The sequence below is a fragment of the Schistosoma haematobium genome, chromosome 1 (genome assembly GCF_000699445.3).
Source record: "Schistosoma haematobium chromosome 1, whole genome shotgun sequence".
NCBI classification, from domain to species: Eukaryota; Metazoa; Platyhelminthes; class Trematoda; order Strigeidida; family Schistosomatidae; genus Schistosoma; species Schistosoma haematobium.
Window position 1 is genome coordinate 64,704,638 of NC_067196.1, and position 25,123 is coordinate 64,729,760.

The 25,123-nt window shown below is 31.3% G+C and overlaps 1 protein-coding gene across 1 annotated transcript in view; it reads right to left on the reverse strand.

Moving 5' to 3' along the window:
- COL4A1_2 (collagen, type IV, alpha) overlaps positions 1–24,552 on the reverse strand; it is a 63,383-nt gene extending 38,831 nt beyond the window's left edge. The window contains exons 1-10 of the mRNA XM_051209367.1: positions 24,086–24,552; positions 17,717–19,452; positions 13,900–13,987; positions 12,206–12,275; positions 6,123–6,197; positions 4,591–4,725; positions 4,088–4,132; positions 3,986–4,048; positions 3,679–3,801; positions 652–687 (exon numbers count right to left, since the gene is read on the reverse strand). Of these exons, the coding sequence (XP_051074821.1) occupies positions 652–687; positions 3,679–3,801; positions 3,986–4,048; positions 4,088–4,132; positions 4,591–4,725; positions 6,123–6,197; positions 12,206–12,275; positions 13,900–13,928 (576 nt within the window). The 5' untranslated portion in view covers positions 13,929–13,987; positions 17,717–19,452; positions 24,086–24,552. The remainder of the gene's footprint in view (positions 1–651; positions 688–3,678; positions 3,802–3,985; positions 4,049–4,087; positions 4,133–4,590; positions 4,726–6,122; positions 6,198–12,205; positions 12,276–13,899; positions 13,988–17,716; positions 19,453–24,085) is intronic.
- Between the last annotated feature and the right edge of the window lie 571 nt (positions 24,553–25,123).

Here is a 25,123-nt window from a genome sequence, read left to right on the forward strand (position 1 = left end):
ATTTCGTAAACAACTGCCCAGCCACGAGAATGCAGTGAGTAGGATTCCCCTGACAGTGGTCGTATGCACGTGGCCATGTGAGAGCATTTCGAGAGAGAGTGTGTGTGGACTCTCCCCACTCTAGGCCGTACCAGGGCATTTGAGGGCCATATTGTATGTAAAATTATCGACGAATTATTTACTAACACTTTACATTGATGAAGAAGACAATAACATACATAAACTGTCAGAAAAATCGAAAAGTAATTATCAATACGATACCTTTAAATCTTGATTACATGCGGTGGTAACTAACTGTTGAAATTAATACACCTACCGCTCAATTTAAGTTCATTAGTCCCATATACATTCATTGATGTTTTACATAAGACTCAAACTCAACGCCCAATGCTTTAAAATCTTGATCATTACTCATTACACTTGAGAGTCACTATAAGTATCTCTTAGTTTCAGTGATGAAATCGTTCTTCATAGTACAGATATATCTAAATGGCGAGTTCTAAATAAGATAGGGTATCTGTCGTAAGTTTCGTTATTATAATGTGTTATCACAACTAACATCACGATATCAATACATTAGGGCGATATTACAAGAAGCATTGGTTTACTTAACATTAAACAAACAACTCAGAGTATGTAATAGTAACTTACATCTTCTCCAGGTTCGCCAATGTCACCTGGATCTCCCTATAAATAAGCAAGAAAAAGTATTTAATTATATATATATATATATATATATATATATATATATATATATATATATATATATTCACTAATAACGATAAGTAAACATGGATATTGCATTCGTGAACTGTGAGAATGATTCGCTAATTTACATTTGAAAACAAATAAAAAAGATAGGACAATGCAGTTTGTTTTTTCGCAAACAAAATGATGTTAAATTTTTACTAAAGAAAATCAATAAGAAGCTGTTTAACATATTTGTACTACATATTAACATGTACCAAAAGATTGTGTCTGTAGCTTTAGGAACACTGAATTTGTTCCTGAGACTTTGTAGGTTCTTAGCTTCCATCAGTCGAGAAAAGGATAGAGCCATCAGGTTGTTAATCCTCACAGTATCCGAACAGGATGAGTTTCCCTGTATATTATTGAATTGAACCTTGAGCTCCGCTCTTGGTGGTAACTTTTAATCAACTACTCTAAGTTCCAGTACTTGATAATACTCCCTTTGGGGCCCAAAGACTTGAGAGTTTACCTAGCACAGCCCGCGAAGAAAATTATAGAGCAAACTGAGATGTCCAGGTGAAATCATTTATGATCAAGATTACAACGCTATCCAACAGCTTTCGAAACTTTGACTTTGACTGCTGATCAGTGAGAACAGAATTAGGAAATCCTCCTACTGGGATTCATCTGGTGGTGACTCCAGGATTTCATAGCTAATACTCCCATAAAAACTTCTCTGTCTCTCTCTCTTACCCATTACTTTTGGCCCAAAAACCAGTATCTCATCATTCCATACAAAACTTGCAGGCTCATAAGCCTTCTCTGAGCACCCATATTTGTTGAAAGTAAAGATCCTGACCTTTCCCGACACTCGTTTTAATGTATCCGGAAGCACTGATGAATTAACTATCAGTTATACTAAAACAAATAAACAGTTTACTGTAGATTCCTAATCACCAAGTTTATTCGGGGTTCCTCTTTGAAAATAGATGAAAAAATATTACAATAAATTTCTAAGTTGAATTTCGGGAACATTTTAAGACTCATTTTCATATATAATTTATAAGTTTCTTAAATTAAAGACCTAATTTGCTTAAACAAAGTAAGAACAACAAGGTTTGCAGAATAAAATGAATTTATTCTTTTCCACAGTTTCTCATCAGACCCATAATGTCTATTATGAACTCACTATATCATAAGTTGGCTCGGTAGCTAGCCACATTATTATAACCCATTCATAGAAAACTGGCGACCAATAGTTTAAAAGACATGTTTAGTTTTCCAAAGAAACGGATCAATTGAATATATCAGATAAATTCATGGTATCTTTTGATATATATTCATTATTAACGAGTATACTATTGAAAGAAACTATTAATATAATTTACAAACAATCTGAATTACTTTCTTTGCCTGAAAATGAGCTGAGGAAATTATTACTACTTTGCATGAAGGGAATGCATTTCCAATTCAACAACCAACCATACAAACAAACCAATGGATTGGCCATGGGATCACCACTAGGGCCTATTTTGGCCGACATTTTCACGGCTAAAAAGTGGATATCCGAAGAAGTTTATTGCGAAATACGTAAAATATCCCAGGGATGATGAACAACCAACTGTTAGGAAGAAACCTGTTTTCATCCCCCTCCCGTTCAAGGGAGATATGATTACAGGAAGAACCGATAGAGTCAAAGCGGAGATAAACTGAACCTTCCCCGCTGCTCATTTAGTTTCACTATACAACACCAGGTGTTCTTTATACCATTCAAAGGTAGATCAATACCCTTCTGATGTCACCTTCAATTGTATCTACGAATTCACTTGTACCTGCCATAGCAAGTACATAGGAAGGACGAGAAGAAGGGTCTCTACAAGGTTTTCTCAATACGTTCATAGGAACCTACGTCTGAAAGGGAGTAAAATCTTTACAAGTGCAATTCTCAGACATCTCGATAGTGGACACGAATAGAATGTAAGTGATGCATTCAAAATAACCAACAAACAAAAAACACCTATCTTACTCCGTTTTCAAGAGGTGATCGCTATCAAACCTTTGCCAACCTGACCTATGTAAACAGAAGGAAAGTTTGATTAGTCTTACCCTGCCATGATGATCGGACGTTTGTCTGCTAACCCTTGCTAATCTCAATTTTTCGACCCTGTACCCAACCTTTTATTATTCTTCTGATATTTCTCTCTTACATAATCTGACTAATGTTCACATATTTGTCTATTTTATCATGTTGAATGATTACCTAATCACTTCTTAATTTCATCACCCTTACATAACCTCTTAATTAATGCCTCCCAACGTATAAATACATATCGACCTTGACAATGTTTATTCATACACTTTATATCTCTATTCTTCTGACTACTATGGCTCTCAGAAGGGGTTTTGTGGAGATTGGTTGAAGTTAGACATTAACACCGTTGGACGCCTGCTCAGTGGTTTAGTTGGTTAAGCGCCTGGCGTGAGACTGATTGGTCCTGGGCTCGGATCTCGCGGGGTGCGGGGTCGTGGGTGCGCATTGCTGAGGAGTCCCGTACGGGGACGAAACGGCCATCCAGTGCTTCCAGGTTTTCCATGGTGGTCTAGCTTCAATTGACTCATGGTTTCAATCAGTGATATTATGATTCTGGTTACATGCTGAACATTTATCTAAACTTCACAAAATAAATAATTGTTATTTTAGGTTATATGCAGCTAATGAGAAACTGTCAAATAGAATGAATTCATTTTATTCTGCAAACCTTGTTGTTCTTGCTCTGTTTAAATTTATCAAGGGATCTGGTTGTATAAAATTCGCCCAATTATTAATTCAATCTTCATTTTAGAAGTACTGACACGTAGTGTATAATCAACTGTTGATGCGATGCAAAAATTTATTAGCTAATGAAATTTTATTTCTAAAATAGTTCTATATAATACAAAATGATAAAGATAACCGTTTTATTAATTCAGAAAAAGTGAATGAATTACCTTCTCACCCATTAATCCTTGTCTTGAGCCTCCAGTGTATCCTTTAGGACCTTTAGTTCCTGGTTCACCAGGTGTGCCTATTATACCTGGGGCTCCAGGTTCACCTTGCTCACCATTATCTCCCTAAACGAAAAATAAATAAATAAATAGTGTACTTTCTTTGGAATCGGGTTCATCAATAATCTGTTGTATTAAAGAGAATTTCTATCCGATTGAGTTAATTAGTTTATCAGAATTCAATAAATAATAATTAGAACCAAATTATGAAAAATGTAACATGTAAAGAATATATTTTTATATATCTTACCGATTCACCATCACATCCACTATCTCCTTTATCCCCTTTCTCTCCTCGCATACCAGGATGACCCTTTAAAAAGTATAACATTTAATTTAACTAGACACTTACTGGATCACCATCGTTACCGGGATGACCCGGTTGACCAGGTAAACCCTGTAGAATTGAAAGAATTCTGTAGAAGTTACGAGGTAAAATATGGAGATCTTTTATTCAGCAAGCAGACTTGAAACAAATCGTGAATAACTAATTAACCAACTTCAGACCATAACAACTTTATTATTGAATGTTCATTAAATATTGTTTGGTTAGCTACAGCTGGATACCTTCCAGTTTCCGTTTACAGGTAGATGGATTTTCTGCTTTAATATCGACTTACTTAACATTTAAATTACCCAGACCAATGTTATTTGTCGACATTTTCAAAATTAAATAATCTCATACACCAATTCCGAAGAAGAGTACTCTATTGATTCTAAAGATTGTTAATAATTCGAAAAACAAGATATCTAATAAGAATTAGTTATTTCAGGTTTCTCATGTAACAGATATAAAGTTATAAATAGCGAGATTCCTCATCATATAAAAAATTAATATAATATATATATGCAAACCTTTTCACCTCTTGGACCCAATACACCGGGAATTCCTTGTTCACCTTTCTCACCTGGTGATCCACGAAGTCCAATAAGACCTACATCACCTGGAGGTCCCTCCGAACCTCGTACACCTATTGGACCAGGTTGCCCCTGTTCAAAGTTATACATTTGTAGAACAATTAATCATTTATTAGTTCTGATTTAGGTAAGGATAATAGTAATAAAAACACTCAATGAATATTTTCGACCATAATTTCCATAAATATCTGGACGTTATTAGGACAGGTTTATTAAAAAAAGTGATTATAGTTGTTCCAATATATACTATTGAACGAAAAAACTGAAAACTAAAGACACTTTCAGTATGACTTATCGAGTAGGTGGAAACGACCTGAGAAAGTATCATTTCACTTATTTAGAAAGAAACTCATCCAACCAACTTATTATTAATACTCATGGGAACAATTTGTTTAGAATTCTTATTTAAATCCATTCCATGAACCAAACAATTTATATTTGAAATACTTATAATTGCTATTCTTCATTTCGGGGGCAATCAGTAGGACATCAAAAACTTTCTTTATGTTGCAACTGATACTTATCAATAGTTTGTTACTTAAATCTTGTGAAAATTAATGTTTTTCCAGAGATCCAGAACTGTATCCCTTATCGGTCAAAGATCTTCTCATATATGCTGATCGAATTCCATCAATCATATACAATGATATTTTAGTTGTTTCGGTAGCACAATTTTAACCTACTGTCATCAATAACAAAATTCACTGATGATCACAACTGAATTGTCATAAATTTATTTCTGTGCAGTGGAGTACTAAAAGAATGTTTATACGAAAGATGCATTCCATATATCATACTATACCTTTAATAGTATCTAACAGACAAATAAAGACAATGGAATAACTAAAATTATTTAAATATCTAACAGATGAGTCAGGTTTTTAGGTATCAATATCAAGGTTGAACTTGATAGTTTCAAGTAAATTGAGGATTGGGTAAAAGGTTAATAATAAATATATTTTTAATCAGGGAAGAGTATTATAGATATTACAATACGTTAGTAGATGAATTCATCAGTCAATCGAAGCTAAACCACCGTGGAAAGCCTGGAAGCATTGGACGATCGTTTCGTCATACTGTGGGGCTCGTCAGCAGTGTGTATCCACGATCCCGCCTCGCGAGATTCGGATCCAGGACCTATCGAATATTTATTTACTCTGAATAAGTGGCTTATGTCAAGTCACGAAACGTCAGAAATATAATCTTTTTACTCATTGGGATATAACAAAAATATATCTATTATTAGATGAGTTCGGTGTTAATCTGGTATGAAATCTACCATTTAAATTCGGATTTAATGTCTATAGAAAATAACTACGTGGATAAAAATATTATTTAATGGATACGATGATGAAATAAAATCTTAATAGCTCTAAACAATTTTACTAACAAAGTCTGATTATTAAAACGTTTGTAGTTGATCAAATAAATTATTAAACAAAATTATGTTTAAGTAGATAAAGATTTACCTGTATTCCTTGTGGGCCGACACATTGACATTTCTCTGGAGCACAAACTATTGCACATCGATCTAGATCAGACTGCTAACAAAAGAAAAAAAAGTTAAAGGATTAAATATCTTTCATCTGTAACAGTAGAGATTATGAGAGTGATTTATCAAGTCACAATTAAATTAGTAACATATTACAGACATTTATCGCAGCATATGTTATAAATTAATGATAATAATTGAGCCCCCTCATTTCCTGATACGGTCGAGAGTGGTAAAAGTCAGCTCTCTCTCTCTCTCTCCAAATTCTCTCACATGGACACGCGTATACAGACAATGTCAGGAAGTCCTACTCACTGCATTCTCGTGGCTGGGCAGTTGTTTACGAAATTGAAACGACGAATAGCAAATGTCCGACTCTCCAACAAGGTTGATGGACACAGAGGATCCATCTGAGAGAGTTAGTTGGAAAACCCTAATTCCAAATCAGTGGTGCACATGGACTCCATGATCCTAAGGAAACAAATACTATATAAACCTATTGTTGGTCACTGGCTAGCATGGGACTGCATCTCCAGATGTAACTCCACTGCTTTGTGGATTAGACGTTTAGATCGAAGGCTTGGTGTGTGGCTCTCTACGAGAACCACCTGCTTCGGTGTGGGCATCATTAAAACTATAAGTGCACTTATAGGTTTGCAGTCCAAAGCTTTTTTTGAAACGTTTTGTTTTACTGAGATATTAAATTAGGAATCTTTTTGTGAAATAATTTTTCGAACCATAATCGTTTCATGCCTAATTTGGTTGTTTTTTCCGATCGAATTTTCGTATTTCAAATATATTTACTTTGATTTCATTGACCTTTTATTCAAAATGAAGAAGTTTTGTTTACTGTGTACTGCATTTTCTAAAAAACGTTCATTTATTTGAACACATAAATATTGGTACAAAGGGGCACCGAATACATATGCGCTACACAAGTCATTTGATTTGTTTGTGGGCCATGTTACTGCACGGGTGCCCACACCGAAGCAGGTGGTTCTCGTAGAGAGCCACACACCAAGCCTTCGATCTAAACGTCTAATCCACAAAGCAGTGGAGTTACATCTGGAGATGCAGTCCCATGCTAGCCAGTGACCAACAATAGGTTTATATAGTATTTGTTTCCTTAGGATCATGGAGTCCATGTGCACCACTGATTTGGAATTAGGGTTTTCCAACTAACTCTCTCAGATGGATCCTCTGTGTCCATCAACCTTGTTGGAGAGTCGGACATTTGCTATTCGTCGTTTCAATTTCGTAAACAACACCCCAGCCACGAGAAGGCTGTATACGTAACGAGACTTATATTTTATTCTGTAACTGATTTTTATATGGAATTCACCGGAAATTTAGTTTACGAAAACATTATGTATACAATTATGAATAGTAAAACCTTGCTGTCCATGAAACCATTCAAAATAATTTAAAGATCTTCTTTTGTAAATGTGTACTTTCAAATGTATTACATTCATTTTAATCTAACGAGTAAACTTAATACAATAACTGTACATTGTTTATATTATGCCAAATGGTCAGAACATGAAACATTGGTAAATCAACTTTGAAAATGTTCACTCTACTTATTAATTGATAATAATCTTTTAAAAAAGATAAATTGAACTGATTACTTTTCGATAATGCAGTGAAAAGACGAAGTCTTTTAGAACTGTTAGTGGTGTTAACAAGTATATGTGTGATCAGATTGTTCGAAATGTATTGAGTCAATATATCCCATAATTTCGATGAACTTCATCTTCTTATTGCATTATCGAAATTTATCAAAGAGATTACCTGATTACATTATTTTCAAAATATTTAATTTTGCACATATATTTATACATTATTTATAATCAGAGAGGGGTTTTATGGATATTATAGTAATTTAATAGTTCAGTTCATGGGTCAATTGAAGCTGGACCACTATGGAAAACCTGGAAGCACTGGACAGCCGTTTCGTCATACTGTGGGACTTCTTAACAGTGTGTATCTACGATCCCGCTCCGCGAAATTCGAACCCAGGACGGTTTCTCATGGTTTCCCGTAGTGGTTTAGCTTTAATTGACTCATGAATTCAACTATTACATTATTTATAGTTTGAAAATGCACATTTCCAACTACATTAGTGAATTATTACTATTATTATTTTTCATTCACTTTTCCGAATACCTTTTGACTAAAGATAATACCATATTGCCATATCTTTTATTAAAAATCTCTTATTGTTCATTATTTAAATTAATTTGATTATCTGATGTCTAAATGTAGATTAATAGAGTTTAACACAGTTAATAAACATTGATGTCAAGTTACCACACATATTGAAACTATTGAATGATAGACTCTATTGTTGTTATCTTAACGTCAGTCTTGTTTCAAGACTTAGTTTACACAATATTATAAGCTTACTTTAGTTTAAATAATCTATTACGTCAATATAATATAAAAAGTTATTTATACGACAGAATAGAAATTCGATTTACAACATAATGTCAAGGTCATGTGCCTTGACACTTAAAAGTAGCACTAAATTTAACCATTTCTTATTTACAAGAGAAAAAATTAACCTTTTTCTTCAATACTTTTTCTTTGTTAATATAATATCTCGAATTTCCAACTTGACAAGAATAACAGTCAAAAGTTTACATTCAGAATTATAAACTCTAACAATCATGACATTTAAACGTATTCACTATAAGTAAGAAGTTAAATAAACGCATATTTATTTTGAATTGTATTCCCGTCTATGTGTGTATGTAATTGCTTCAGAATTATAACAGATAGTGATATACAATGTTTTTTACGAAGCATCTTCTACTAACAAAACAATGCTAAAATGTTAACTATGTTGACAGTTTCAATTACCCCACCTCACTAGTGGATGAATTTCCTGGGGTTCCGTGACCAGTACAATTCAACAATGTCTGATGTGAAGATGCTTGCGCAAAATCGTGGATTGGTTGAAGTTAAAGATTAACACCGCTGGATGATAGTTCAGTGGTCTAGATGGTGGGCGTTTACGTGCGAGACCGAAGGTCCTGGGTTCGAGTCCCGCATGCGAAGTTGTGGATGCTCACTACTGAGTAGTGTTATACTCAAAAACAGCCATTCATTGCTTCCGGACTTTCAGCGGTAGTCTAACATTGATCCATTAATGATCTGAATCAAACACTGAACAATCTCCACAACCCTATACTAAAAATTAAGTTATAACGTGAAATTATAAAAATTTCAAATTTCATCTAACATGATATTGAGTGAATTGAATCAATATACAACTAGAAGTCAAACGAGAAAAGGAACGATTTTTACTTAAGCTAGTTGATCTTATCAATAGTTATTTTATAAACACGTAAAGTTCCTGGTTGATTGAATGCTAGAACATATGTCAGGAATCTATCATCTGAGTAGAGTAGATTATGGATACAACAAAGTTTTATGAGCTCCATTATTAGCTATAAGATGAATAAGCGCAATCAAATATCTTCATTATTTAAAGATACCATATGTTAACATTCTAAGAAAACTTCATTTTATCATTGTGAACTGTGTATAAAAAGCTTTCAGCCAACATTTTTAATTTGATGATAAGGTTCATGAAAGATTTATTCGTTTTGGAAATGAATGTAAATTCATATTATTGGTTTGCGGCATAAATTAATACCAGACGAGCATTTACTGAGAACCGTAGAATGTTTGTTATTATTGTTGCTGATTTATAATTAATCAGTTGTCCTCATTTTTCTAATTTATCTTGGAAATAATTCCATAACACTTCAAAGTACTGAGTTAATTACCTTTCCAATCATTTATATTTATTTTAATATTTTACATTTTTGACTAAAATTGACTAAATGTTATTACTAATTTATTTCTAATAATTATTTAAGTCAACTTATAACATCCAGCTACTCCGAAAATGGGTTACTTATGGAAGATTAAAATAGTCAGTTACTGAAATAATACTGAAAAAAAATCAGATTTTAATTAAGTGACAGTAAAATTCATAAACATAACAGACGATGGGTGAGACTATAATTTATGGACGAACCAATCAGGTATAAGATAACAGGTTTCGGATTTTGGAGAGAAATTCATTCAGCTATTTGGCAAAATAGAGTGTTGGCATTATAGCCGATGTCAGTTCGTGATGCAAACCCTAAATATTATTCCTAACTTTAAACGTCAAATGTAAACCACAATTCGAAGCCTTTACACAGGTTTATAACCCTCATTGGGTCCTAGTTATTAGGCGGACAATCTCAAGGTCACTTTAGCGTCGCTCAAAGGTCGTCCATTAATTATAGTTTCACCTCTAGTTCTTATACAACCGTAGGTTCAGTAGATAAAATTAAGAAATATTCAATTCAATAAAATTCAAACCGCAATACTAAGTAATCACAATCATTTTAAACCTTTGAACTGTGAAACCGTATGAGATATTTCAGCTAATTTACACATTTTGATGGAAATGATTAGTTACATAATAGAGCAAGGATCAAAAGCAATCAATGTTGCCTGTTATTGAATTGAGCAATCTTAATACTTACTACATACTGTTGAAAACAATTAAACATAAAGTGTCATAAAACTAAATTATTTGAGATAATAATAATCATATTAATAATAATAATGTATCTTCAACTAAGGATGTTTTTTGGCATTTAGAATATTCTTTTCTTTTTCTGATTTCGTTTCTTCTGTAACATCAAAAAAGAGCATTCGTTAACTTTAAAACGTTACCAATACAAAAAATTAACTTATTGCATTAAAAAAAACCGATTTCCTCACTAAATAATAATACTATCAACTGAAAATGTGTGTATGATTATTAGTAAAGAGGTTTGTATAAACAGTGGAATTTTATGGTTTACATAAGAGTAAACTTGGTTAGACAACTGCTTGAAACTATGGTCCACTAGAGATTCGTTTCACTTTAGTGATAAGAGTCTGAATCCATCGGGTATAGAATGCAGAACTTATAAGTTACATGGAGGGCACATAACCACCATCGAGCTGCCTATATTTCTATTTTCAATCAATAAGTTATGCTTTGCAACCATCTTTAACTTCCATTAATGAGTAACTTCCTCACACCAAACATAGTTAAATTTAACCTGACATGCATTCTCAATATAATAAACCTTCCAGAATTATTTCTATAAATTAGTTCTTAATAAGAATACAGGTTTATGGAGATTGTTGGATATTATAGTTTGCATTAAAGACAAGTCTTAGTTAATTGTATAATTAATTTATTACATTTTCAAAATTCAACAATCAGAAATATTTTCTCTAAAATTATTGTGGTAACAAAATTATACTGAGCCTGAAGTATAATTGTAATGATTGTTATACTTGATTTGTTTTGTACTTAACCTATAATGTAATTTCCATGATTTAAATGAAACAATTCTAGTTATTTAGATAATAATATATGGAATGACAGTATTAATTTTATACATTTATCAATTATTCTAGACCACCGAGTCGACATCCATCAGTGTTAATGTCTAACTTCCACCAATCCACGATATCTCTAGAATTTGTAGGTGTTCTGAAGAAGAAAAATATGAATTCACAAAGAGTTATTAGTATAAACGTGACCAAATACGATAGAATGCAGTATTCTCTCTCCTTGTACTAAAACGTTAGTGTTCTTTTTAGTGAACTCTTAAAAGAGTTAACGTTGATTTTGCGAATCAATCAGTAAACTGTCAAAATCAGTACAAATGAAAACAACAATTTGAGAAAATGTAGAAACATTGTTTGGATGATATTGGATCCTTAAAGTTGTAACTTAAGACAAGTTTGTTTTTTTTCTCCGGTCTAATTCAAAAAATTTTCGTTATTTCTAAAAATGATGGAACCGAATTTTTTCCATAACTTTTTTTTGCATAAATCAGTTTGGCAATCATGTTTCTTATGAGGTAGTCTAATATCCACTTGGAAAACAAGACCCAGTTTTGAAAAAACTCTTCAATGAATACAAAAGGTTTTTGTTTATATCACTGATATCAAAAGCGATAAATAATACCCTACTTATAACAAACAAAAACTTACAGATCTCACCGACTGAACAATTACTACAAGATATAATCCAACTAAATATAACAATCGTTGTAATGTGTTTCTGAAAGTAGGCAAGAAAAAAAATGAAGAAATAAGTGTGTGTAAACGCAGTTACCGAAAATATTATACGAGAATTGGATATCCATTGTTCAATATATTTCATATATAAGAAACCGAGAAACCTATTTAATGAAATGGACAATAGTAGGCTAACATAAATCAAAATGTACAGATTTTCAATGTGTTTTAAAAAAAGGTATTGATTGAAATTGAACTGATATTTGGAGTAAAAATATTCTGACATTCAGTCTTTGAATCATTGACCTTTGTAGTTATAGAAAGGGTAGAAAAATTATTAAGAGTACTTTTGTAACAAGTATTCATTGTATTACCCCAGTATTGATGAGCAGCATATAATAATCATATGTCAGAAAAAGTGTATATATCAAGCTACAGATGCTATTGAACCGGAATTTTAAACATCCCAAATATTGTTGAACGCACCTTTAACTGTTAAATGGTAACAATGCAAACTGAAGATTGTAAAATGGCCACATCAGTGAATTGAAACGTGAAGCTTCAAATATTCAGTGTAGTAATACTAACCCGTAGGTGTTGTTTAGATCTTCAATTTGTTGGCTCAGAAAATCAAATGATTGATATTATCATTATTGTCACTATTGCTTGTTCTACGCAACCCATGTATTATAATGATTTGGATACCTTAAATTTGACCATTTATGATATGGCAACTATTCTTCACAAAAAAAGACCTAAACCGAAATGCTACTGCTGTTCTTCGCTTTTTGCTCTTCAACTGACACCAGTTACTGATGGAATTTACCTTTACAATATACAAAATCTTTAAAAGACTGATTAATTCAATGAAAATATAACATAAGTTTCACATCAAATACTTTGTTTCAAACTGTACACCTTTCAAGTGGTGAACAATAGAGTTATCACTTTTAAGATTTAATTTAAACAGTCAAATTGTAAGTATAATTCAAATCGTTGTAATCTACACAAAATCTTTTAAAAAGTTTAAATTTCGCAGTCTAAAAATAGTAAATTAGTTAGCTAACTATTTAATGATTACCAACAGATAATACACACATCATATACTTTGAAAGTTTGGTATTTCAGTTAATTATTTGTACCATTTGGACCATTAATGTTCCTTAAAATTACATTCTACCCATGTTATTATCGTGTTTATCATAATGAATTACAAATGGAAACAATCTACTTTTATGCACCTACAAATCTCCGAATTTACATAGTTATCTAAGGGAGAAAATCTAATTGGTTTTTTTAAAACGGTACATGCTATGATATTAACTAATGATAGTAACTGAATGAAATAAGGATAATTTATACATCAATTAGACGATTAACTGTTAAATGCCTAGAGTATTTGTTCTGCTCCTTGTCATGACCTTGACATTTATCACGGTTAAATCAAATAAATTTCTAATTATAAATACACATCGTTGATTAATATAACAAGAGCATAGCATTCATTGAATACTTCATATTGATTTTCTTTACAAATTGAAGGCACTTAACTTCCTATCTAATAAACGAAATGTGCTCTTTATATATATATATACTCGAAAAAATTCATGGATTGAAATAATGCAATAGAAGATTTATATTCAAATTAATTTGCAAAATCGACTTACACTTTGGACAGTACATGGAATTTGAACATTATCCTTCATATGACCACAGAATAATTGAATTTATCGTCTCAAAGATGATATTCAATAACTGAACAAAAGTGAAATGTAATAATATATAAGTGTAATATTAATTCCAAGACTGAATTTTCTATATTTGTATAAGAAAATTATTATAGCGACGGAAATAATTCAGAGGTGGTTTTAAACTATGAAATTGATAATCAGTTAAAATTAGATGTCACTGTTTTTCCAGTTTTGTCACATATAACCTGATAAATAATCGATTTAACTTTTTATCCCCATGACCTGATCGTTAATATACTGTGAAAATGGTAATCACATTTGCATGCATGTACTTATATTATAGATATATATGTATATATATACATATCTTTATATATTACCTAGTGTACTTGTAGGAGTATATTTCTGTACGTTTATGTGTCGACTTACACATATGTACAACTGACATTTATCTACATCTGTGCCCGTTTGCGTTAGTTGACCTAGAAACATATGTATGTTTGTATTTCCCTATCTCCTTTTGCTGCTACATCGAATAGGCCATCACATAGGTTAGATGTAACACTACTCACCTAAGTTTCATGGAGAATTTCACTTAAAAATTTGATGCTGTAAAATGTCACAATTGCAAAAACAAATATAAACATAGATGTATATTCGGATTACCTACGGTTTATGATTCACTGTTTATTACTTTGTGTAATATCCTATACGGAACAACATTGGAATAGACAGAAAGAAAAGAGAAAAGTGCTACAATTGTGCCTGTCTAGTACACAGCATAAAATAAATTTTATAGCCCTACCAATCATTAGAGATTTTATGTCCTCTTCTCATCTGTCTAATCCATAGCCCATTGTGTGAGTGTACACGAAAACAACAGTAATAATAATGATAATAACGATGACGACCACCTAATTCAGTTGCTTTGTCTGACCTCATATGCCTACACAATATGCGATAGTTGTGTATAGGCTTATAGTGTATTGAAAATAAGGCAAAAAGTAATCTGAAACACTTCTATCGGTAAACATAATAAGACTGATTTCAAGGTGAACAATAATAAATATTGTTTGTTTAAATAGCATGAAAATACCCGAAAACATCTCTTCAAACACATGTACTACTAGCTTTTTTCAGTCAAGTAGTATGAAATCATAGGTATAGGTTAATTTCCAATCGTACGGAATTTAGCAGCAACAGTACCCTAGCTTGAATATTTTCATTTCAAACAAGAAAAAAGTAGCAGATAATAAACGACATCCCTAAAACGAATATAATAGTTCTATGCAATATCTACGATAAAAATGCATAAATTTAAAGCAAATTATATTTAGAACTGTTTGTACGGTTAGTTAACTATTATATCACATTTACCATAAGCCCATTATTCTACATTTATTCTTTCCAATTTCAGATTGATCTCATAACACTTTCGTTCTTTTAAACTTAAATAAATAGCATGAGTAAAGATAGCATATGTACAATAATTTGATATTTGATGAGAAAAACTCATCATATCCCGATCTTCAGAAATAATGCACAGGTATTGTCTTACTCGTATCTAGATCAGGTATCAAGATTTACAGGATCATATTGTGCATACGTCAAGCCGAAATTTTCTCTCATTATATCAAGCTTATTTAGAGTGTTTTAGTGTTTTGACGATAAGGCAACCCAGAAAATTATTTGATTAACACATATTTAGCCAACTAAAATCTACTGTAATTATACGGTGATTAGAATAACTCATAATTTACTTCATACATATTGCTAAACATGTTGAATAACATTGCTACTTATGACTAAGAGGAAGTATTTCGTGATCAATTTTATCCAAATCCATTGCATTTCGTGTTCTTAGTTGATGACTACCATATTTTCGGCTTTTTCCTCTGAATTGAATGCACTTTAGTCAGGAATGAAGTTTTACTTGATTGACAACATTACAGACTAAATTTATGTACTGCTCAAGTGAATAGTTCTAATGATTACAATCCTCAAAATGAACTATTGGAATCATAATGGAGCCATTTGAAAATAAAAGGCGTCTGATATAATCTACTAAAGCTGTAAATCTGTATGTGAATTACTAATTACTTTGTTATTTAATATAATATTTAATTTATGAGGCTCTTATGCTAGGGGTTACAATTTTTGAAGCTGATGGCTTGGTTCCATATAACAATTTTGTTAATTATGTAGTTAATTAGTTGAAAAACTACCCAGCTGTGATCAATATCAATCCGAAATATGTAAATAAATTTAACACCATGTTAGTTAATGGTCTACATTGTTACAAGGTTCTGATTATTTATTGAAGTAAAATATGACTGTTATACAACTAACTGGCTGTTGATCATATTCATTATCAAAAACAAAAAGAAACAATACATAACTAACTTCTAACACTTGTAATCACATATGTGTTCAACAAACCAAATGGTAATTCAAAAATAAGAAATGGAGATTCAGGGGATACAAAACATGTCTTTGAATTTGCATCTCATCTGCTTCTTATTGTCCAATATGTGTGCAATATCTAGCATTTTTCTGTTCATTTAATGAGTAGATTCTGCATTTAAGAGCATAAGTTTCACTTGTGATTTCATTCCAAGCTCTAAAGTTCACTTTATTTGTTTGTTTTTTTCCATCGGGCAAATCAGAATGAACTACAATAGCGCGTTTAAAGAGGACATATATGTAAATAACTTTACATAATTCATATCAAGTTCTAAGCGGAAATTACATTTTTATATGCTGCACTGAACCATTAAACGGATGGAATACTGCTCGAAAATTCTAGATATTGCACTGTTATATATTTTTAAAAAAAAGCTATTTGTTATAGTAACTACTGTTTTTACAGGGTTTGTTACTTATTCCCTTAGTAAAATCTTTTACTCTATCTCTTTCATTAAATTACATAATAATGAACACAATTAATCACTGATTACAAATGATCAGAAATCGATCAGAATTAAAAGATCCATTTAATAAAATACGTGCATTTAACTTGGATGATTTTAGTCTACAATTTTAGATTATCTATTAATTCTACCTTATAAGTAAAACTTATAATTCAATCTTTCGGTTTTGTTTTTACTATTTGTAACTAATATTGTCATTGACATCGGTAAAAAAGACAACTCTTCCAAATCTGTGTTTAGGAAAATCGGTTGAATAGATGATATTCTTTCATTTATGAGAAAATAACATGTTTACATCCTAGTTAAGCATATCAGTAGAAAAACTTCACAACAGTAAACAAAAGAAAAAGAGAAAAACCAGAATTGAATTATCCAGTTCATTGAAAGAGAAAACAAAACGATAGTTGATATGCTCTTCGAACATGAAGATATGATGTGCAGAATGAAACAAAAGAAAACCAACTAAGCACTTTGAAAGCTATAAAAATAGGCAAATAAAAAGATCTGATTTCATAGGATTTTAAAATAAACGTGCAAGTGATGCCGGGAGATTTTGTTTACAATGGTAAACCAACTTTATTCAATCACATTTTTTCAAAGCCAATAATACAGATTCTATTTATGAGCTTTATAGGGAGCTAGCTACATGCACATAATACATAATTTATTAACCCAGTAGATTTTAATGTATCGATAAAACTTAATTCAAACATGACTGATGCGTTCACTAACTGTAATGTCCTGGATATGAGTTACGTTAAGAAGTACGCCATCAAAATAAAACCTATGTGTACATAAAATTCATTGATATTTTCTAAGAAGTTGGAAATTAAGAAAGAAAATTATATTTGTAAAAATCTCACCGATTGAAATTTGAGCAAATCCAACATTTCAATTGGCAATCTGGTCCAAGGTTTTCCAAGGAAATATAACCAGATATCAAAATTATCGAATATATATCAACAGTTCACCGGTGAATTATGTGCCGAACAAGTGGTCCAACAAAGTTAACAAGGTTGAAAGTGAGATTTTTTACTGTGTGTATAAGGCATTTGGTGTATGTAATTATGAAGCGAGAAAATGATTAATTATATATCGTCTCTGTACAGGCGTTTTCGGATAAATCAAATAATTTGATGAATGTCTTGATCAGAGTACGTTGGTGTCTAGCAATGGAATCCAGAAAGAGTTTTGTCCTGTTTGGGACTCGTCACCTGGATGTACCTGTATCCCAGAGATGATTTTCATTCTGGTACTCAAACCCACAGTTTTGCTTCAGACCCCGCCACGTTATCCACTTAGCTACTGAGTGGAGTGACTCACTAGCTTGTGCAGTGGGGTAAATTTCAATTCATATATATTGGTTGCTTGAATCTTACCAATGATGTTTAGGACTCTGATTGATCAATCTCTTTTGGCATCTGTGTATTCTGTGGAGATCGCTTCGATATTCTCACAAGAATTTCAAGCAGAGATGATGAATCCAACGTCACGACATGCATAAAATGACGATAAGTAGGCAAATAGATTTTTTTTATCGTGTTGACCAAGATGGTTATTTATTGTATATTCAGTAAATTAACTGATTAGAACAAGTGAAAGTAATCATTGTTGTCCACATAATAATAAATGGATCAACTGAAGTAAAATATAATGAGTCCAGATTTACTTATTAATCATTAGTTGTCATGAAACAGCTAATTGCATTTTATCTCTGCTATTAACATTGTTTGGAATTGCTCGTATATGTAGGACTTAAACTACAATTCTCTCTTTGTAAGAACTAAAACCTTGTTGTAGGATTCTTATGCCATTGAAATCACTGGTATGGCCCGACTCTATTGCATACAGTGCTATCACTGACTTGTTTTTTCAGATCTTCTGAAAATTCAGAAATGTGTTTCCCTTCAATCGCACATTCATCTCTCGTGATATCTTACCCATATATTTAGCACTACATTCCCAGCATTTAATCTAATATTCACTATTTTATTGTTCCCTCTTTGTTAATGAGTCTTTCTTCGTAATTTAGTGTTTAGAGTATTGTTTGTTCAGAAGAATAGTCCTATATTGTGATGATTTAGAACCCTTCTGGATATGTTCTGAAGTTTCTTTGCAATATAAGATCACCACCGTGTTCACTTGTTCTTTTGATGTATCTTTTCTCTGATTCTTTTGATTCCCTTTCTTTTTATAAAGTTTTTAAGATAAATATTCATCATCAAAGTGGATATAACTTAATGCATTTTAGTTTCTCTATCACTAGATTCAATGACAAACTATTGAGCTCTGTTTTTCAAATTCTTCGAAACTGTCGCCCGTGTAGAAATAGCATGTGCTAATTTCCAATTCAGTTATTTTACGGAATATATTAAGTTCCAAACAATCATTTTGTTTTATTTCAACCGCATAATCCAGAAAAGACTATATGTGTTCGGTAGATTCCATCTCTTCAGTAAATTTGATGTTATCTAATATACTGTGGACAATTTCTAAGAAGTTCATCTAACTTATATCTTTTCGTAAGAATAAAAGTGTCATCCATGTACGTCAACCACATTTTTGTTGGATGAGCTTATTCCAGATCCTAGTTTTTCACCTGTATTCATTTTAATAAAAATAACAAACAAAAAGAATTAAATGGAATGCATTAAATACATAATGACATTTTATTGATGAAATTACACAACTTGCTTTACATTTAGACAGTCATCGTGTCAAACTATCTCTTATTTACATGACTAAAATTCATCTATATTAAATCATACATTTTTTCAAATAATTAAAGTACCAATCCAATTTTAAAACATTTACTGTTTAGTAATAAGTTCCATTTGCAATCTTTCTTTTAAATCTCTATTCACATAAGCATAATAACTTTTCAATTTAAAGTTGAAAATACTAAATCAGATTTACCATTTTATGCTACTTGGTGCAATGATTACTGATAATAATAATAATAATAATAATAATAATAATAATAATAATAATAATGATAATAATAATAATAATAAGAAGAAGAAGAAGAAGAAGATGATGATGATGATGATGATGATGATGATGATGATGAAATTGTCGAGAAATAGAATTAAGCAGTTGGCAATGTTATAAATCTTCTTCAAATTGAGATTATAGTAAGGTTTATTTGAACATTTGAAGGGAAGCGGAAAAGGGGATGGCCAAAGAACACATTACGTCGGGAAATGGAATCAGATATGAAAAGGATGAATAACAACTGGAAAGATCTGGAAAGGATTGCCCAGGACAGGGTTGGATAGAGAATGCTGGTGAGCGACCTATGCTTCTTCACGAGGAGTAACAGGCATAAGTAGGTAATAAGTAAGATATTTGAACATATAATTAAACGTATGGTTCAACTAATTAATTGTCTGTTAATTTGTGTCAACGTTAGATCTCTCTCTCTCTCTCTCTCTATATATATATATATATATATATATATAATAGCTAACTGTATCATCTAGTTTCTTCATTGACAGCCAAATCAATAGTCATATATTGTAACTCAGTAGTTCGAAGTGAAATGCTACAGTTTCTCAGTAAAAGCTTAATATATCCAGTAAAATAAGAACTCAATTGCTTAAGTTTCAAAATTCAAATTCTTATTTGTAAATATATTTGTAAAGCTTACAAACATAATGAATTGAATTATCTCATCTATTGGTTAAAAGTGGTCCATTAATTTCTATAATCAGATCTTTAAATATAAGTACATCGAAGAAGCAAAATAAATAAAAGTATGGCTTTGAAGTGATAGGTGCCTCGAATATATTCAACAGTAATTAGAACAGTAATTACATTTAATTAATCTGTTTAGTACAGAAAGTACATTTGATTTTCAATTATTACCATTATAAATAATAATCGCAATGCTAATAAATATGTCAAAAGTAATTTAGATCTGGAATGATGTAAATAGTGCTACTCGAACTCTTTTGTGATATTATTACTAATAAAAATTTTATTAGTCATAAATATTTAATCATAACTGGAGTTTATGCAAAATTATTTATGTTTATATTGTTGGCAATAATGAAATATCTCAATGGTTAAGATCATGAGTCGGTTGAAGCTAGACCACCCTGGAAAACCTGGAAGCACTGGACGGCCGTTTCGTAATCTGAGGTAGTGAGCTGTGTAGTTGATAATCCTTGGCAATCATATAGAATATATATCATTTTTGTTGTATTCATTATACATAAATTGAAAATATTCCCCTTATCATACTGTAGTAAGTGGGTTAGTAACCGTTTTAAAACCACTCCACAAACGCCTAGTGAAGCATAATATTAAGGATGTATTCCAATTCGTTGACAAGATTAAAAACATAAACACGAAAGGCTAAAGGATGGTGTCCTTTGACATGACGTCATTGTTTACAAATTTTCCACTCAGAGAAACTGTAGAATATATTTTTGAACAACTTATAGAACAAGAAGTAGAAACTACAATCTATGTGGAGATCACCAGGGAATTACTACTAAAATGTACTATGAATGTACATTTCAAATTCGATGGTGAAATCTATAGATAAATAGATGATGTAGCGACGGATTCACCCTTAGGTCCTATATTGGCTGACATTTTTCTCCCTAAACTAGAAAACGGCCCACTGGCATAACAGATCTACGAGTTTTCATTTTATTGACGATATATGGACGATACGTTTATCCTTTGTAACGACCATACGGACTTCATAGAAACACTCGGGCGATTCAGTACAGTTCACCCGTCCATAAGATTCACATGAGAGAAGGAAAATGGGGGGTAGAATATCCTTTCTGGATATTCTACTTACGAGGAGAAAAGACGGGTCGCTAAGAAGAAACATAAACAAGAAAACTACTTGGACGGGCCAATATACAAACTTTCTTAGTTTTGTTCCTCTGCAATACAAAAGGAACTTTATTAAGACACTGTATCATAGAATCAAGACCATATGCTCTCTAGATACAGTCGAAGATGAAACAAAGTCACTATACACGACCCCGAAAGAAAATAGATAGCTTGAGAAATTTATAAACACATAACCAGTAAAAGAGAGCATAGAGAATGCCTAACTGTGAATAAGAAGCCTCTGTATATACGTTTACAATTCATAGGCAATGCACCTAGTAAAATGCTAAGACTGAAATTAAGCAGATCAGTCCAAAGAACTTTCAATGGAGTTAAACTACAGTTAATGTTTTCCATATATCTAATGATCACTCCGAGGTTTAAAGATAAATTGTTTAGACTAGCCACCTCTTTCCGTATCCATCAATTCAACTGCTCCTATGTAGCAAGTTATATCGGCAGATGATCTAGGAATTTGTATATTCGGGCTCATGAGCACCTCCCACTGTGGTTAAGAAAAGGTGTAGTCAAAACGGTTAATAGCTTCATTATAGCCCATTTAATTCAGAAGGAGAAATACAATCAACATGGAGAAATATTTCGCAATACTATATTGTGTTAACAGCAGTCTACATAATTCCATCAGACTGAAAATCTTGCAGACGACTGAAGCAATTGCTATTCGGATCCAAAAGCCAGAGCTTTGCATCCAAAAGAAATATGTTCAGTCGCTCCTTTTAGTAAATTTTATAATATGGTGACATAATGTGATTAATGTTCATTTTTATGTCCCAAACTTGTTATTATTATTACACTTGACAACCTTTTGAGAAATTTATTCAGCATCCACCCCTATCTACTATATCTGATCTAATTCATTTCACTTATAAACTGATTCAAGTTAACAATTCACATTAACGATGCGATGTGATATAACAAACAACAATTCTTGATTCACGTATTACAATTTTAAATGATTTAACTCACTGCCTTGAATCTGGCGAATATTATGGAGATGAGATAATTATAGAAACTGATAAGAAATTCATTGAAAAGAATATTCTTTGTTCATATTGTGTTTTAATAATAATGGGAATTTTTCAGAGATATTTTGATAAATTCAAACTGTATTATAAAATTTATGAAATAACTTCTTGTGTTAATATCCTCGACGTAGCTAGTAGCAATTTATACTGTTTAGTATTCCGATCGATATTTGGAAACTATCCTTTATAATTTGTTATTTTAAAATGTATAATATTCTAGGTGTTAAGACAAAATTACAGTGTTTACGCAATATATACTGAATAATTTCAATGGTTAAGATCACGAGTCAGTTGAAGCTAGACCACCATGAAAAACCTGGAAGCACTGAACGGCCATCCAGTAATATCCAATAATATCCACAAAACCCATCTGATATACTAAATACATTGTTTTTTTTGCAAAGGAAATGTAGCTAATTTTAGCGATTGAATATTATTCTTAATCAATCATAACTTTAGAGAGCTAAACAATTCTTCAAGTAATAGAAATAATCTAATATATCATTGAAGAAGAAAAAGTTAGTTAAATGAAGAGAAAATGTTCTTTTCCATGATAAAGCTATACAATTGTATTTACAATTATTTCTTAAAGTTATGAGTCTAAACAACAAATTAATGAAAATTATCATTATTTTTTTGAAGTAAATGACTGAACATTTGCCAGTAAAATGTTTCAAATGGCAATATTTCACTAGATAATGATACATCATTTACTGTTAGGATTAAATTATAATCTCTAGAAATAGATTGATTTCAAAACTGTTTATTATTTTTTTATTGATAAAAACAATAAAAGCAAACGATACATCTTCGTGAATTTGTTGAAGTTAGACATTAACACCGGTGGATACTGGCTCAGTGTTCTAGAGTTTAAGCGTCCGTGCGCAAGACTATTAGGTCCTGGGTTCGAATCTCGTGAGGTAGGATCGTGGATGCGTACTGTTGAGAAGTCCCACGAAAGGACGAAAGGGCCGCCAAATAATTCCAGGTTTTCCATGGTAATTTAGCATTAATTGACTTATGAATTCAACTATTAAATTATATCTTTATTTGTTTATATACATGTTAGACAAATTAATTTTATACCCTTGAAATAAATCATAAGTACAGAAGAATATAACTGTTATGTAAATCAAATTGACTACGTTTCCTAATGTTAATTTTTGTTCTGGTTTGAATGTTAATACTTTAAAATATTTGTCTAGGGGTGAAAAGCTTACCAGTAATAATAATAATAATAATAAAGAAATTTTCACACATATTGATATAGATTTACATATATGTGAAAGAGATATTTTTCCTATGTCAAAATTCATTTTAAGTAGAACTTACCTCACAACAAGTAGAATTATCATTTTCAGTGAATTATTCAACACATGTTTAGTTGTTCCCTTTTTCTTCTTCAGTGAATTATGTTCTATACACGGTTAGATAGATCTGTTCTCACATATTTGCATAATTTGTCTTGAAAAGTAAACTATATCGGATGAAATATTACTGTTTTTGTAATAATTTGAAAAAGGAGAAGAAGGAAAAAGAAGGATTCATAAAAAGCACACTTATTTATCTTTCTCACTTTGTTTTTTACTTCATACTATTCTTAATACTTTCACTGTCATTCCTTCTAATCCCTTTTATATATTTACTTACAATATGATATTTATTCTTATTTCCAGTTGTTTACTTATTTCATATTTAACTTTTTCTTCTTTTTCAATAAGAAATAGATGTTTGCATACAAAATAGAAAGAAAGAAAGAAAGAAGGATTGGAATATTCAATTTACTCTGTCCTTGATATTGGACTAAATATAAAAATCCACTTATGACAGTTCAATCATTATTTCAATGAATAAATAGAAAGACAAAAATGAAACAATGTTATACCATTGAAAAATAGCCAATATTATCATTCTTTATTTATGTACAAGATAGTGAATTTGACACATTAGAGTAATGTATATACAAATGTCAATTATATGAAGAAATAAAGTATCTCATAGATTTTACTGTCGTTGTTGTTGTTGCTGGTGATGGTTAATTCTTTCAATGTTTTGATGAGATTTTGTTTCATCTATGTATAAATCTTTTTGACTTTTTATTTCTACCTTTATTATATACTTCGTATTCAGTCATTCATTGATCAATTCAGTGGGGTTTTTTTCTGGGAAGTTTAAAAATTCAAATGTATATATCATTTTTTTCCTCTTCACAATTTTGTTTAAAGTGAACAATATTTAAATTTAAAAGAAAGTTCGTATGTTTTGTTGCTGTTGTTGTTGTTGTTGTTGCTGTGGAACATAACTTCGTTTCTACGGAACAATATCAACCGTTAATAGTTTTTTAGTTATTTGTATAAATGAATAATTTGA